This window comes from Barbatula barbatula, assembly GCF_947034865.1.
Source record: "Barbatula barbatula genome assembly, chromosome: 5".
Lineage (NCBI taxonomy): Eukaryota > Metazoa > Chordata > Actinopteri > Cypriniformes > Nemacheilidae > Barbatula > Barbatula barbatula.
Genome location: NC_136769.1, coordinates 21,784,595 through 21,798,999, shown reverse-complemented (window position 1 = coordinate 21,798,999; position 14,405 = coordinate 21,784,595). Strand labels below are relative to the sequence as shown.

At 36.9% G+C, this 14,405-nt stretch overlaps 1 protein-coding gene across 3 annotated transcripts; it reads right to left on the bottom strand.

The window, feature by feature from the left end:
* Positions 1–1,175: 1,175 nt before the first annotated feature.
* Positions 1,176–14,160, bottom strand: LOC306894262 (alpha-N-acetylgalactosaminide alpha-2,6-sialyltransferase 2-like). Of its 3 annotated transcripts, XM_079456660.1 has the most exons (10): positions 14,087–14,160; positions 13,619–13,777; positions 8,710–8,764; positions 5,981–6,152; positions 5,745–5,907; positions 5,527–5,665; positions 4,259–4,362; positions 4,077–4,160; positions 3,877–3,973; positions 1,779–2,459 (listed from the first exon to the last, which is right to left on the bottom strand). In XM_079456660.1, exons 1-10 carry the CDS (start codon positions 14,137–14,139, stop codon positions 2,280–2,282), a joined length of 1,206 nt encoding a protein of 401 aa, XP_079312786.1. In that variant the 5' UTR covers positions 14,140–14,160; the 3' UTR covers positions 1,779–2,279. The 3 variants fall into 3 exon arrangements, with proteins under 3 accessions (XP_079312787.1, XP_079312786.1, XP_079312788.1); XM_079456661.1 differs by lacking the exon at positions 14,087–14,160 and having other exon boundaries at positions 1,176–2,459; positions 13,619–13,976; XM_079456662.1 differs by lacking the exon at positions 14,087–14,160 and having other exon boundaries at positions 2,048–2,459; positions 3,918–3,973; positions 13,619–13,996.
* Positions 14,161–14,405: the final 245 nt, after the last annotated feature.

Below are 14,405 nucleotides of genomic sequence, written 5' to 3'. Positions count from 1 at the left end.
CTGGTACATTAGGAATGGTTTGGATTTACTACAAAAAGTTTTGTCATGAATAAATGATAAATGAATAATATTCAGTGAATGGATATGAATAATGTATGATGAATAATATTCGGTTCTATTGCTCTGAACGACCTTTAGCACCTTTAAAGCTCATTCTCCATGCGCCGTGTTTTTTTACTTAGAAATAAATATTACTAAATAAAAATAATGATTAAATAAAAAATACCTCGTTGGAATAGTTACAGATCAGTCTAACTATAGTAAATTTAATGTCTTAAAAAAATGAAGGTAAACATAAGATCTGGCTTTTCGTGATTTCAGCTGCGGCCCGTTCTTCGTTACCTCATAAGCAACTTGTTGCACAAGGTACAGTATAAATAGAAAGAGCTTTGTGAATTTAACATAAAAATAGTGCAATGTTTTGCTTTTAGAACCATATTTATTGATATATATATATATAATATTTATAAAGTCTTCGGTGAGGACCGGAATAAATCAATGAATAAATATAAATATTAAATATATATAAAAGCACAGACATGTATACACACACACACACACACACACACACACATATATATATATATATATATATATATATATTATAAGTGTGTGTGTGTTAGGGATGCAGGGAAGGAAATCTGTCATGCCATTTGCAAATTTGTGGTATTTCAGTCTATTACAATTCCACCTTAATAGATATTATATAAGGGAACTAAAGATTATGCAGTCATGATCATGTCAATGAGCATTGTATGTGTCTTGATTGATGTCATAGACTGCAGGTTATTTTCTCAAAATGAATTGTCATATTTGCTAGTAATATTAATTTTAATATTAGTAATAGTATTAAGCAAAAAGGTGTGTGTGGCCTAATGTGCACCAGTACCACAAGTGACAGCTTATTAGTGATTATAAAGGGAGTGTTCATTGTGCAGTTTCTGTGCCATAAATAATTCAGAATCATATAGAACTTGTTTTTCATGCTGCTTAGACCAACAGCCACATACTGTACTCGCTGCAAAGTTTTGGCAATTACATCGGCATTCGAATGCGGAATACACCCTTTAATTACAGTAGCTATGCATACAGAAGCTTTATATTTAATATGAAAGTCCCACAAACTAATATGGCAAATATCTTCTTCACAAGAAAAGCAGGACATTTTATTTATTCATTCATTTATTCCGGTCCTCACCGAAGACTTTCCACAGTAAATAAAAATGGTTCTTAATATATTATATTATATTAAAATAAACATTGTTCTAAAAGCAAAACATCACATTCATTACATGTTCAATTCACAAAACTCTTTCTATGAAATACATTATATAGTTTTATTTAATCAACACTACATATAGGGATTTATTGTGTGTCTGATATTTGACCTGTGTTTTGACTTGCATATCCTTTTATGTTTTACTTAGTCAATGTTTTCTGGTACAGCTGCTTTGTAACAATCACAATTGTAAAAAGCGCTATGTAAATAAAGCTGACTTGACTTGACTTTTTATACTGTACCTTGTGCAACAAGTTGCTTAGGAAGTAACGAAGAACGCGCCGCAGCTGAAATCCTGAAAAGGTAGATCTTATGTTTACCTTCCTTTTTTTAAAACATTAAATTGACTAGTAAGACATATTGATAGTTAGTCCCTGAATAAAGCAGAATTTGGGTCTGAAATGGTTGAATAGTCTGCTGACTGACAATATATTATACAGTTGTATACAATTTCTTAGCTATTCTTAAATAAAAAAAACAACACGAACATGCAGGTATCAGTGTCATCGGTTTCAAAATGTTTTTAATCTCCTGATCTCATTCCACATCACACCCTCCCTGACGTTATTTCACTCGAAAGGTTTTTTCCATGCCATCATTGTGTCAAACGCCTATGACTTTCATTCAAAGAAAAAATGAGATAATTTCATGAACATCCAGTTCTGTGAATTCAGTAAAATCACAATCGAATGTTCTTCCACACGACGCCACCCACTGAAACTCTCTTATTTGTATCATGCTGAGACACAGTAAACACTACGTTTAGTTAATTGTAAAGAAACCTTTTTATTTTAACCACATCATGATACTATTTTCTTTCATTGTGTTATCAGGATAAAAAGTAACTTTCTATCAGCACCTATCGTACTATTGCTCTTGTATGATATATCGCTTATTGCTCCCTGAATTCTTTGTAAATCACTTTGGATAAAAGCGTCTGCTAAATGACTAAATGTAAATGTAAAAATAAGAAGCGCTTCAGACATGAGCAGAATTCTTTTCAGTTCTTTTTTTGTCTCTGATAGAGCCACATGACTTTATGAGTGTGCAGTAACTTCCAGAGCCAGCCCTCCATCCTCAGGTCATGGTTGGCGAAGTGAACCAGAGGGTTGTATTCTGAGTCATAATAATGATCTGAAAAGTCTTCATAATTCTCTGTCATGAAGCCGTACGCAGACACCTGAAATAGAAGAGACACAACAGGTGTCTAACAACAGTCGGGCTTCTTCTAAAACCCTACACATGAACTTGTGTACTTTCAGTTTCAACATACAGGTCCAGTGGTTCTGTAATGCCGCATTCTGAATGGCAGTGTGTGACATAAAATGTTCATTTAAGGGTAATTCATTTCAATGCTGGTCAAGAGACATCCAGTGACACGAGGAACAGTGACCGTAGGTGACAGGAAATGGGCGTGTCTAGCAATGCAACAAAGATGTGATTTGCTCAACTGTATGCAAATGATTTGCAACTTTTGGGAGCGACTATCAATAAGAGTACAGCAGCGGAGCTCACGTCATATGTCTCTCATCAGTTAGGTTTGTTTAACTACAAGAGCCACCAAAGCTAAAAACGTTAATTTATGTTATGAAAAGAAATGATTAAAATATACTTCATATCATCATGTTCCTGTTTTTAACCCAAACTAAATTTAAATGACATAAAAATCTACAAATTTTTGTTTTTAGATTTTAATTATTTTGCTTATTAAATCAATCCAACTAAATTGCATTGTGTTAAACCCATTTAAATTGGGCACATTAAGTTTACTTATTTATTTTGTGTTGAGACTACATAAATAATTTTTGTAGATATAACTACTTTGGCAGTTGATCTGTAGTTTCCAGCATGCTTTGCATCTGACTGTATCAGGAGATTAATTTTCAAGATTATTGTAATTGTAATTGTTTTTCAGTAAAAAGAAATACTTTTTTGTTGATTTATCTTTGAGATTTAGGAGGAGCTTTGGCATTCTTTTTAAGTTTGGATTTTTAAGTTGTTACCGTTGTTCAGAAGAGCGGTGCTTATAGAGGGACGCACATAACTCTGTATTGAGGAGCAACTTTGCCAATGACAGTAGGCTACAGAGACCACCAGTTACTGCTTACTTGACAATCTGTGTAGTAAAAAAATTGTATATAACAATATGAAAGTAAGTGATCTGTTATGTTTGAGTTAGACACATGATTTTATTCAGCATAATTTATTTTGAGGTACATTAACTTGATATTTAACAAAAACTAAATATATTAAATAAGTAGAATTTACATTATTCTGGTAAGTAAGTTGTATTTGAATTATAGCAGCAAAGTTTACTATTAGTTATTTATTTTTACAAAGTCATGTTTGGTGAACTCTGACCTTCGAATCCGCATCACATGAGTGCGTGAGACCAAAAGAAGATCAAAACGTCACGGCGTACAGAAATGTAAAAAATGAAGGAATCGCTTCCGCCCATTTTCGTACCACCGTCCGAATGAATTTCGCATACTCAAAGTCAAGTCTGACCGTGGCATCACAGTGTCACCAATGATTCTGTTTTGAAATGAAAATGTTTTTCTGAAAAAAGTTGTTTAAAAGATGTTTGCACTCTTGACCTGGTCACAGGTGTGTAAAGCGGTCAGCAGCATGAGTGCACCTGTGCTGGGCATGTACAAATCCCTGTACATCTCCATCTGCGGTGAGTTCAGAAACCTGACAATCAATGAAACAATTAGTTTCATTAAATACAAGAAGTACATTTGACAAAAAGAAATACATCTGTGTAGATTAATGTGTAATAAAAAACAAAACTCACCTCTTAGTCACATACTGAATGAAGTATGGATGAATCATTCTGAATTGATGAATCCGAGGATTAAATCCGAAATATCTCGAGGGCCTAATATAAGCATCAATTACAGTAGTTGGTTTGAAGGGTGTGTTAGGTACCAGTAAAGTTTGTCATTTCTGAGCTTCATGTTTGTAATACGCACCCACCTGTCACCTTCATCAAAACCTGATGGTACAGACACACCCTGGATAGCAGCTGCCAGCATCACATAGTCACGAGTTTGTGCAGGGATAATAATGTATCGAATGCCCTATGGAAACAATGTGTTAGGTTATGTTTACGCAACAACGCTTTAAACATTTTGATAGTTTTTACAAGGCAACAGCATTTTGGAAGCCTGAACACTCCGGAAAAACAGGTCTGAAAGTGCAGTATTTTTTTATTATACTGTTTCTGTGTAAACTTCAAAACTGTAAATCTGTCAAAATGATGATGTCATGTGCATGCTTATTATGTGTAAGCATGTGTAAAACATCCAAATCCACAAGCGGCAGACTGCGATACTGTGTGTGCTAAGCAACTTAACATTTCTCCAGCAAAGTGGAACACAATATTTACATACACCTCTAAATATTAAATATAATATAAAAATATTTACATTTAACTCTAAACACACTTTGGGTTAAATCTTGTGTATGTTCAGAGGTGCATAGTGTTTCTTTACAAAGTGAAATCGCCAACGACTGGCCTGAAACCTATAATACAGCATTTTTGACTTGTTTTGCGGATCAGTGTGAACACAGATCACTTTCAAGTCTTCATGAATAAAAAAAAATTATAGGGCGGGACTTGATTTCATTCATCGAGTATTGATTTGATTGTAAAAAATTGGGTGTTGCCAACACAATGGAGTCAGATTTGTAATCCAGATGCAATCTGTCAGTCATTGCAGCCCCTCGCGCCATTCCTCGTGACCAGGGGGACAGGAGGTTAACATTTTTTATTAAAGATTACAAGCGCAAATTATTATTTTTTAATTAATGATGTGCACGTATAAATGATTTATAATGAATACTGCAACACTGTGTAAATACCTTTTTAACGCTGCCTTTAACAGTGGTGAGTTAGCTTGTTTTTTATTCATTTAAAGGGATAGTCCACCCCGAAATTGAAATTGTTCTGAGTTGTTCTGCTGAACATGAAGAAAGATATTTGGCAGAATGTTAGCACTTGACATATCTGGGATATCATTAGGGCTTTTCACGCTGGACTTAATCTTGGGTTATCTTCCTTCTAAACCCTGCTTTTAACCCCGGGTAAATGAATGTTTCACACTTGTGATTGTGCCTCATTTCACAAGCTGTTCACAGTCACAGAACACCTGACCGAGAAAACCTCTCCATGTGCCACTAAAGTTGCAAAGCTGATTATATTTACTGCCAAGTGAGTTTGTAATTCCTCAGTTGTGAGTTACCGGCTCATGTGGGATGGTCTTGAATCCGTCCCTTTGATAAACTAATAAAGAGTTCTTGAGAGAGTTTGTGGTGAAGCCATAGAAGGATGTCTTTGTACCAACATCATCTTCAAAACCCTTGATTATAGCCCCATTTACCCTAAAGACAAAGATAAATGTTATTATCATCATGACATCATGATATTAATACGAATGAATCAGGGTCACCAGAAACAAACCTGAAAACATAGTCGTGACTGTCTATGAGCTTCCCTTGTCCCGATCCTCTCAGGATCCCCCCGTTACCCACCACAGCACAACGCACACACTCATGTGAAGTGTTCCTCTCGAACAGACGACTGGTAGACGAGTGCCAAAGAAGAGAAAGAGTCTTGCCTATCACTGGACAGAAACAGAAACCTAAATGCCTTTGAGAACATTGATGGCTTATGGTTTGAGTGTATTAATGATTTACCTTTATAAGCTTCTCCCTTCCAGCCATACGGCAGCGATGCATTCTGGAGCTTTTGCCAAACTGCTGGAGTAAAAGAATCTCGCCACTGCAGGACAGGCACGAAGAAATTAAAGCGTTTTCTCAGGCTGTCATCCTTCGTTACGGTGTGTCTTAAGGAGCAGGCAGAGACCGTCTGAATGACAAATTGTCTGACTTAGCAATGGTCATCTATAGATCTTTCAGTAATCACATAACTCGTTACATTTTCATGTCATTTAAATTTTCTTAAAAATCCAGATCTGTAATAGATGGAAATTCTAGGATAGACACTAAATTGTTTTGTTCTGAATATGAATATACGATAAAATATGAATTAATATTAATATAAATTAAATATAAAATAACCAAACACAGACTGGAAGTTAACTTTGGGCAAAGCATGTGCGTCAGATGAATCTGTCTATAATTAAATCTTGCGGTCAACAATTGCCACCTCCAGAAGATGCAGCCTTTGAATGGGCAAGTTGCACAACATAGCGCCGGTGAGCTTTTACGACGCCAGGGTCGGAAAACTCCTGTAACACCTTCAAATTAATTTGTCTTTTCAATGTTAAGATGGTCTGTCGTTTCGCTGATATATTACTTTCTGCAGTGAAAAACACAAGCCACGCCCACTAATTTTCTCCTTCGAAATTCCTTTTCACTTTGAAATGTGTCAGAATACTGAAGTAAAAACGGTCACAACTTCCGGATAACAGCGACTTTAATCAGAGGTTTTGTCCTTACTAGGCCATTTATATTTTACAAACGGTTTCTATTTCTGCGACATGGCGGCTGACCGCTTCACTTTTGATGCAAGTTCTGCCCCTGCACCTCATGTATATTAATCACAAAACATGGATGAGGACAGGCTATATACGTTTCATCACATACGTTTAAATTCTGAAATTATAGCATAAGGGAATCAGTGAAGTCATGAGAACCGCTGCAGCATGAGAGCGTGTGAGGACAGAGAATCATAGTCAATGGGTCGTATAACTTCAGTCACTTGCTTGTATAAATATGACTTGCTTTAACTTGCTGATTGTCTGTAGGCTACTCAATGCACATCCCTTGTTGTGCATGTTTATATTAACTGTGTTATTTGCCTCATATGCAGATGCCTCGGTGCCTCTGTTCAGACACAAGACAGTTTACATAGCCTTGATATTACAGCAAGGCTCTTAATGGTTAGAAAGGTTACGTGCAAACATTTTGGACCAGGAAGGCATGTCCAGAACCGTTATACACGCCCACATCAGTTGACTCCGCCCCATGTCAAACCAGTGCCACAAAGCAGAATGCAAAGAAAAGTGAAGCGCAAAGGAAAAAGCGAGTTGAAAAAGCGCAGTTGGCTGAAACGCAGAATTTAAGGGGCGGTGCAAATTAATTAGTAGGTATTGCGAAGGAAAAGATGTGCTGAAAAATCATTGCTGATGAAGTTTTTCTTCGCAAAACTTAATTTTATGTCGCAGTACTTTATTTTTGAGTTTTTTCTCTCAACACCTAATTTTTCTTTTGCAAATCATCATTTTTGTTTGCAATTTTATTTATTGTTGCAAATATATGTGACATTGAATTGACTTCATACATTACTAAAATAACGAACAGGTACCTGCTCTCTAGGTGCCTGCTCTCTCTGTCCGCCATTTTTAAGATGCCTGCACATCGCATATGAGCGCGCTGATGACGTATGGTGTCTGCGTGACTGAAACTGTACACATGACGTATCATTCCCATTGGACCGAGGGCAGTAATTGGTCCAACGGTTTTTGACCCTACACCTTTCACAGACGATACATAATAATTAAAAATACCAATGTTTGGCTTTACTTATTAATTGCTATCAGGATGTTAGGAGACTTCCAACCAGCATGACAAAAAACGTTTCTGGACATCATTTCCTTCTCTGCCTTTAAGAACTTTCTGTAATTTATCTTAATAAAGTTTTTATATTTTCTCTAATATGGGTGTCGAGGTTACTGCCATTGAGTTACAGTATGCAGGGAAATGTCTTGATATTGTTACTGCTGGTCCAGGAAAGCATTGTTGCAATCATGTGGTGTAAATCCTGTATGATGGAGGATGTGTACAGGTTTTGATATTGTAATTCAGGTTGTGAGCATAGTTTGTAACTTGTCAATGTAATGCTCTTTTAGATAGAAGTGTTTCCTACACGAAGTGACCTTTAGGCTAATTTACTCACAAAAAACGTGTTCCCTGGTAAGTATAATTACCCCATGAATGAATCCCCAACAATGTTTTTAGAGATTTGTGCCCATGTTGCATTATCTGTGACATTTATATGCGATGGAACCGGAAGTCCTAAAATGCTAACTCGCTTCCAAACATACATAAAAGTTACTATTTTGTTTACGTTGCTGATGGTGGTTGCTAGGGGTGTATAGAGATACACAGAATCGTTAGGTGAAACGGTCATAGCTGTGTTTAATCATGAAACCGTTTTATAAAGATATTGATTTGCTTGTAAATGTTCTGTTGGTTTTATCTTGTTCAAACATTTGTATATAGTGTTAAAAACTGAAACAGGAAGTTCTTTTGGAACAGCGCTGTTTACATCATCAGAAGTGGTCTATATAGTATAGTAGTTCAAATGTAGAATTGAACAGGAAAGTAAAAATAACTGTTATTTGGTATTGACACATTTCAGACTGTAGGCTACAAACTTATAAAGAGTGTGTTTAACTCACCTCCTCTTCAGCTGTAAGGGTTTCAACCCAAGTCTGTTCAGCTTCTGAAGCAGCCCTGAAAGAGCAAAGCATCATGGGGAAATAAAACTAAAACATTATTTTCCATAAAAAAGAGAATTGAGTTACAGGTTATTCCATTCAACAATTATTAAGAAGTGTTTGTAATATTCTCAGATGCATGAAGGGTCATTGAGATTATTTCTAGAAGTAAATTTGCAAAGCTGTGTGGAGTAAATGCTTAAACTTAATAGTATTTGGATTGGATGATATATGTGTATGATATGCAAATATGCAACGATACACTCTAAAGAATCATAAGCGAACCACTTTAAGTGCTATATAGCACCATATCTTGGTGCTTCAGTGGTTCTTCAAAGGTTCTCTGGGGTGACTGAAGTGCTATATAGCAGTAGCACCGTATAGTTCATCAGCGCTTCAATAGCTCCTCTGTCATCCCAAAAAACCTCTGAAAAAATCCTGAAGCTCCAAATATGGTTCTATATAGTAGGCTACTACAAGTGGTTCCCATATTATTACCAGCATAGAACCTATATAGTGCTATATAGCACCTTTTTTTGGAGTGTGTACATTATAGGTGCTGATTGTCATGAAAGTCAATGCTATTTCTGTCCCGAGGACTTTATACAGTACGTGTAAATATGCATGAAAAGTATTTCAAAAATACATTTTATAAGGCAAAGTTTCCAACATACTATTCTAACTGCAAATTTTAGCTTTAACATTTAAAAGATTGATAATAACTACCTTAAACACTGAAAAATAGCGTTTATTGCTTGTCCCCAGTCTCCAACACTACACTTCACCATAAAATATAATGATTAAAATCTTTAAAAATATATATGTTTTGCATTGTTGTGTAACTCCATATATCATCTTCAAATACATTTATTCGAAAACTAAATCTTAGATAGAAAAACAAATGTTAGTCATTTCCCCAGGTTTTTACAGACCTGTTACCCTAACCCATCCCCCCCCCCCCCCTGAAAAACTGGGGAATTTCCATTATCAGGTTTTCAACAGCAAGTTGCATCATTTGGATCTGTTGAAGGCCATGGGAAGGGCAGATGTAAGTTCTCTCATTTTCTTTTTTACAAATATTGATGATATTGTAACGACAACTTGGAGCGTCATTTTGAAAATACTGTCCTGTTATCTAAATGATTTCATAGATGTCAATTGTGTAGTTTAAAAATACACATATGCGGTAAATCACTAGAATTTGCTGAGTTTCTTCATGCTACAGCATGTGGCTATATATCATGTATTTGCTATTTATATGCTAAAACCCTCAGTCCTGTTACTTATATAAGTAAGGGATAATGTACAGGCAGCTGGTTGTTATCACAGAAGAAAACAGCCGGCTGCTTGTACATTATCCCGCTTGCACGGCTACTTGCCACATGAGAACAAATTGAACATGAAATATGAATTAGAAATATTTTATTAGCTAATTTTTACCGAATGCAGACCTTCCACAAGGAAAAGCTTTTTGCATTTACATTTAGTCATTCAGCAGACACTTTTATCCAAAGCGACTTACAAAGAGTTCAGGGAGCAATAAGCAATATGTCATAAAAGAGCAATAGTACATTAGGTGCTTATACAAAGTTACTAGTATCAACAAAAGCTACACCACCACCTGCTGTGAGAAGAGAGAGGGTTATTTATTTATTTGCCTGTCAAGTATTCACAGAAGAGGTGTGTTTTAAGTAGTTTTTTGAAGGTTGTGAGAGATTTGGTTGACCGGACTGCATTAGGAATAATGTTCCACCAGGAAGAATTGTGAACAGGAGTTGTGAAGGAGAATGAGCGGGAAAGCAATTTAATGCCCTTATAAGAAGGCATAACAAGAAGCTGCTCGTTTGCTGAATGCAGGGTTCTTGATGGGGTGTAGGAGTGTGTGAAAGTGTGCCGGTGCAGATCCAGTGATAGTCCTGTAGGCAAACATCAGTGACTTGAACCTGATACAGGCTTCAACCGTTGGCCAGTGGAGAGAGATGAAAAGGGGTGTCACATGAGCTCTTTTGGGCTGTTGAAAGATGAGGCGTGCTGCTGCATTTTGAACCAGCTGAAGTGGTTTGATAGCCTTTGCAGGAAGTCCAGCAAGGAGAGCGTTGCAGTAGTCCAACATTGAGATTACCAGGACCTGGACAAGAAGTTGTGCCGCATGCTCAGTGAGGTAGGGTCTAACCTTTCGAATGTTGAATAAGGCATATCAGCATGATCGCGTTGTCTTAGCAATGTGATCATTGAAGGACAGCGTTCATCAAATATGACACAGAGGTTCCTGGCTGATTCGGAGGGAGTGATTGTGAAATTGCCAAGTTGGATGGTGAGATTGTGTTGGACCGTGGGGTGTGCCGGAAACACAAGTAGTTATGTCTTGGCCAGGTTCAGCTGGAGGTGATGCTCTTTCAGCCAAGCTGAGATGTCATCTAGGCAGGCTGTTATGCGAGCTGCTACAGTGGTATTGTCTGGGTAAAACGAGATGTAGATCTGGGTGTCGTCAGCATAACAGTGATACGAAAAGCCGTGTGCCTGTAAGATGGGTCAGAAGGATGTCATGTAAATGGAAAAAAGTAGCGGTCCAAGCACCGATCCCTGAGGGACCCCAGTGATCATGTGGTGAGCAGTGGACAGCGGGCCCCTCCATGACACCTTGAACAATCTGCCGGAGAGGTAGGATTGGAACCAGCGGAGAGGGGAGCCTGGGTTTTTTAGAGATGACAGGGTTGCTTGCAGTATATGGTGATTGACCGTGTCAAACGCTGCAGATAGGTCTAGCAGAATCAGGACCGAGGATTTGGATTCCGCCTTGGCTAGCCGCAGTGCTTCTGTGACCGATAACAGTGCAGTCTCAGTGGAGTGGTTTGTTTTGAAGCCAGACTGCGTGTCATACAGTAGTTTGTTCTGGGATAGGTATGAGGAAACTTGGTTGAAAACTTCCCTTTCAAATGTTTTAGCAATAAATGGGAGGAGAGAGACAGGTCTGTAACTGTCGGTAGTTGCGGGGTCCAATGTGGATTTCTTGAGTAGGGGTGTGATCTGGGCCTGTTTGAATGTGGATGGCAAAGTGCCAGTGAGCAGGGAGGTGTTGATGATGTGTGTGATTACAGGTGTGAGTGTTCTGGATATGGCCTGGTTTACTTTCAGTTTTAAGGTAAGAAACGATGTTTAAATGTCACAAACAGGCAATTTGGTTTAATAATGTGTAAATATAAAGTCATATATGTTATTAAAAGATATTTCCATATTTCATTTGTCAAAATAATTTGCTGCATCCAGGTTACTGCGTGATAAGGGTTGAGAGGTTGTTATCTGGGAATAACAAACATGCAAATACAGAAAAACACTGTAAAAATATCTGGGAAATTAACAGTGAAAGTCCACATTAATTACAAGGAGTTTCTTTTCAATTCAAAAAACACTATTACCACCTTCACTTACAGACACCACTGTCACTTTATTTCTGTTGTACGTCTACAAACGTTTTTATTAAGAAATGAACACAAGTTTATATGTTGTTGGTTTTTGTTGAGTCACCATTATGGTTGCCATTATGATGAGTGTTTGCTTTGGTTGGGATCTTGACCCTTTGCTGACAAGATTTTCCCTAGGCTTTTATAACTGTGATGAAAAAGAAACAGGTGGAAAAAATAAAAGCAAAACTGATTTCATGTTTTTGCCTGTTTTAGAGTTTTGGCACTACACACATCGTCATCACATTTAAAGTGTCACATTTTTGTCATCCTCATTTATTTTACTGATGAAAAACAAACTAGCAGAGAATAAACCCGTTCATCTCAACAATGTTGACAACCGAAAAAAACCTATTAAGATGCGGCAGTTTACTTTTCATTTGTTGGTCACCCCGGATGAGATTCATACACTTATTCTTGATGTCCGAGTCAAAAATTAAATGCAGACCTTTTAACTGTTGAAAAACTGTTCATATGGATTGTTGCTGGAAATGTGGGTCTCCAATGTAAGCTCATTCAGGCTGTTGTAACAAAAACCAAATAAGAAACTAATCACCATCATAAAAAATGCTTGATAAAGAGTCTTAGCACATTTTCTTTTGATAGTTTTTGTAGCAAATAATATCTTTCAAACAAACCACTGTCGTAACAGCTTTTTTCTTTTGGCTGCTAAGCAAATGAAGGATGAAAGAGCCCAACTAAAGCAAACACTGATCACAATAATGGTGACTTCAAACGACAATAAAACATCAAGTCAGGGATGTTATGCTGCAGTCCCTGTGAAGCACAAGTGGTGATCGTCTTCAGTGTTCTGATATATTTCCATGATGAATAGTGGGTGTGGCTCATATTCTCCGCTGTCAATGGACTAGATGAATAAAAACAGGATGTTCCCATATTTTTACAGTAGTTTACTGGCGACCATAGATTCTGACAATAAATGATTTGTGGGTCATGACTATGATGAAGAGTGGAGTCTGTGTTTATGTCAAGTTCAGGCAATGAGGTACTGATGTTATGCTGCTTTGTTTAAAAGAGACTTTGATAGTTTATTTCTTTGCTATTAAATCCTCATTAAAAAACAAGTAAATGAAACGTTTTCACTTTCATGCATTAGGTCCATGTTTTCATTTTATATAAAGAAATGCTCTTACTATAAAAGACTCAAAAGATCATACACAGCTTCAAGTTTTTGCCTTGAAGTTTTAAACTGCAAAGCTGTTTACGTGCTTTTCCCGTATTTTTTTATGGAATTTTCCTGGCAACCACAGCTGCTGGTATTTTTCTGTAAAAACTACTTTTTCACAGTGTACATAAAATGGTTGTTAATGATAACATGTCTCAGATTTATAAATCCGTATTCCTGTTGTTGGATTATTTTAACCTGTAGGAAGTGTATGTGAGCCCACCTCTGATATATTGTGTCCCAGTCTTCCGGTGATGTCAATCTCATGAAGTTCCAGTAAATGAGATAAATGCAGACACATATGAGAGGTAGTCTACAAAACCACAACTTCAAGTAGCGAAAGCACAACAGCCGATAAATCCATGTCAAGATGGTGTAAGATCTGTTTGCAGAAGAGAATAACCTCATGGTTTTTAATGTCTTTAACTTAAAAACGAGTTTAAACGAAATGCATTCAAGTGAAGAGCCAGTTTCTGTTTTGCCCTGACATTTTGCATACATCTAAACAAGTCACGCAGGTTATGCAAACCACGAATGTAAGCTGTCTACTGTTGGATCGGATGAGAACCGACAAAGTGTCTGATAAGAACAGGAAGGTTTCACAGAACACACGTTTGCACTTCACAATACATATGACTAACCCTAATAAGATTAGTGTAAACTGGTTCCTAACAAAGAAAATTGTGTTCACCTAGGCAGTGATGTCTTGACTTGCCAGAACAAACAAGTGAGCATTGAATTCATTGTTAAGCGTTATCATCTACCCAGCATGCATTGCTGCATTAAAACTATGCGCTTACGGTTATTACATGAAATATTCACCTGTTGTTTGTTGTTTTTTGTCCGTCACATGGGACGTTGACAAAGACTAACAGACATCAGTGATGCAGGATGTACAGTAGTGGACACATATTTATTTTACTAGAAATGTTGGGCTACCAATTGACATTATGACTGAAAATCTCATATCTTAGAAATGGTTTCTTCACAGATACAGGCTAAGTCTGTTT

Coding starts and splice junctions, on each gene's coding strand:
- LOC306894262 (XM_079456661.1), bottom strand. CDS start 13,896: ATGTATGCAAAATGTCAGGGCAAAACAGAAACTGGCTCTTCACTTGAA. Junction 4,363..5,526: donor AGACCATCCCACATGAGCCG/GTAACTCACAAC, acceptor TTGTTTCCATAG/GGCATTCGATACATTATTAT. Junction 3,974..4,076: donor ATTCAGTATGTGACTAAGAG/GTGAGTTTTGTT, acceptor ATTGATTGTCAG/GTTTCTGAACTCACCGCAGA.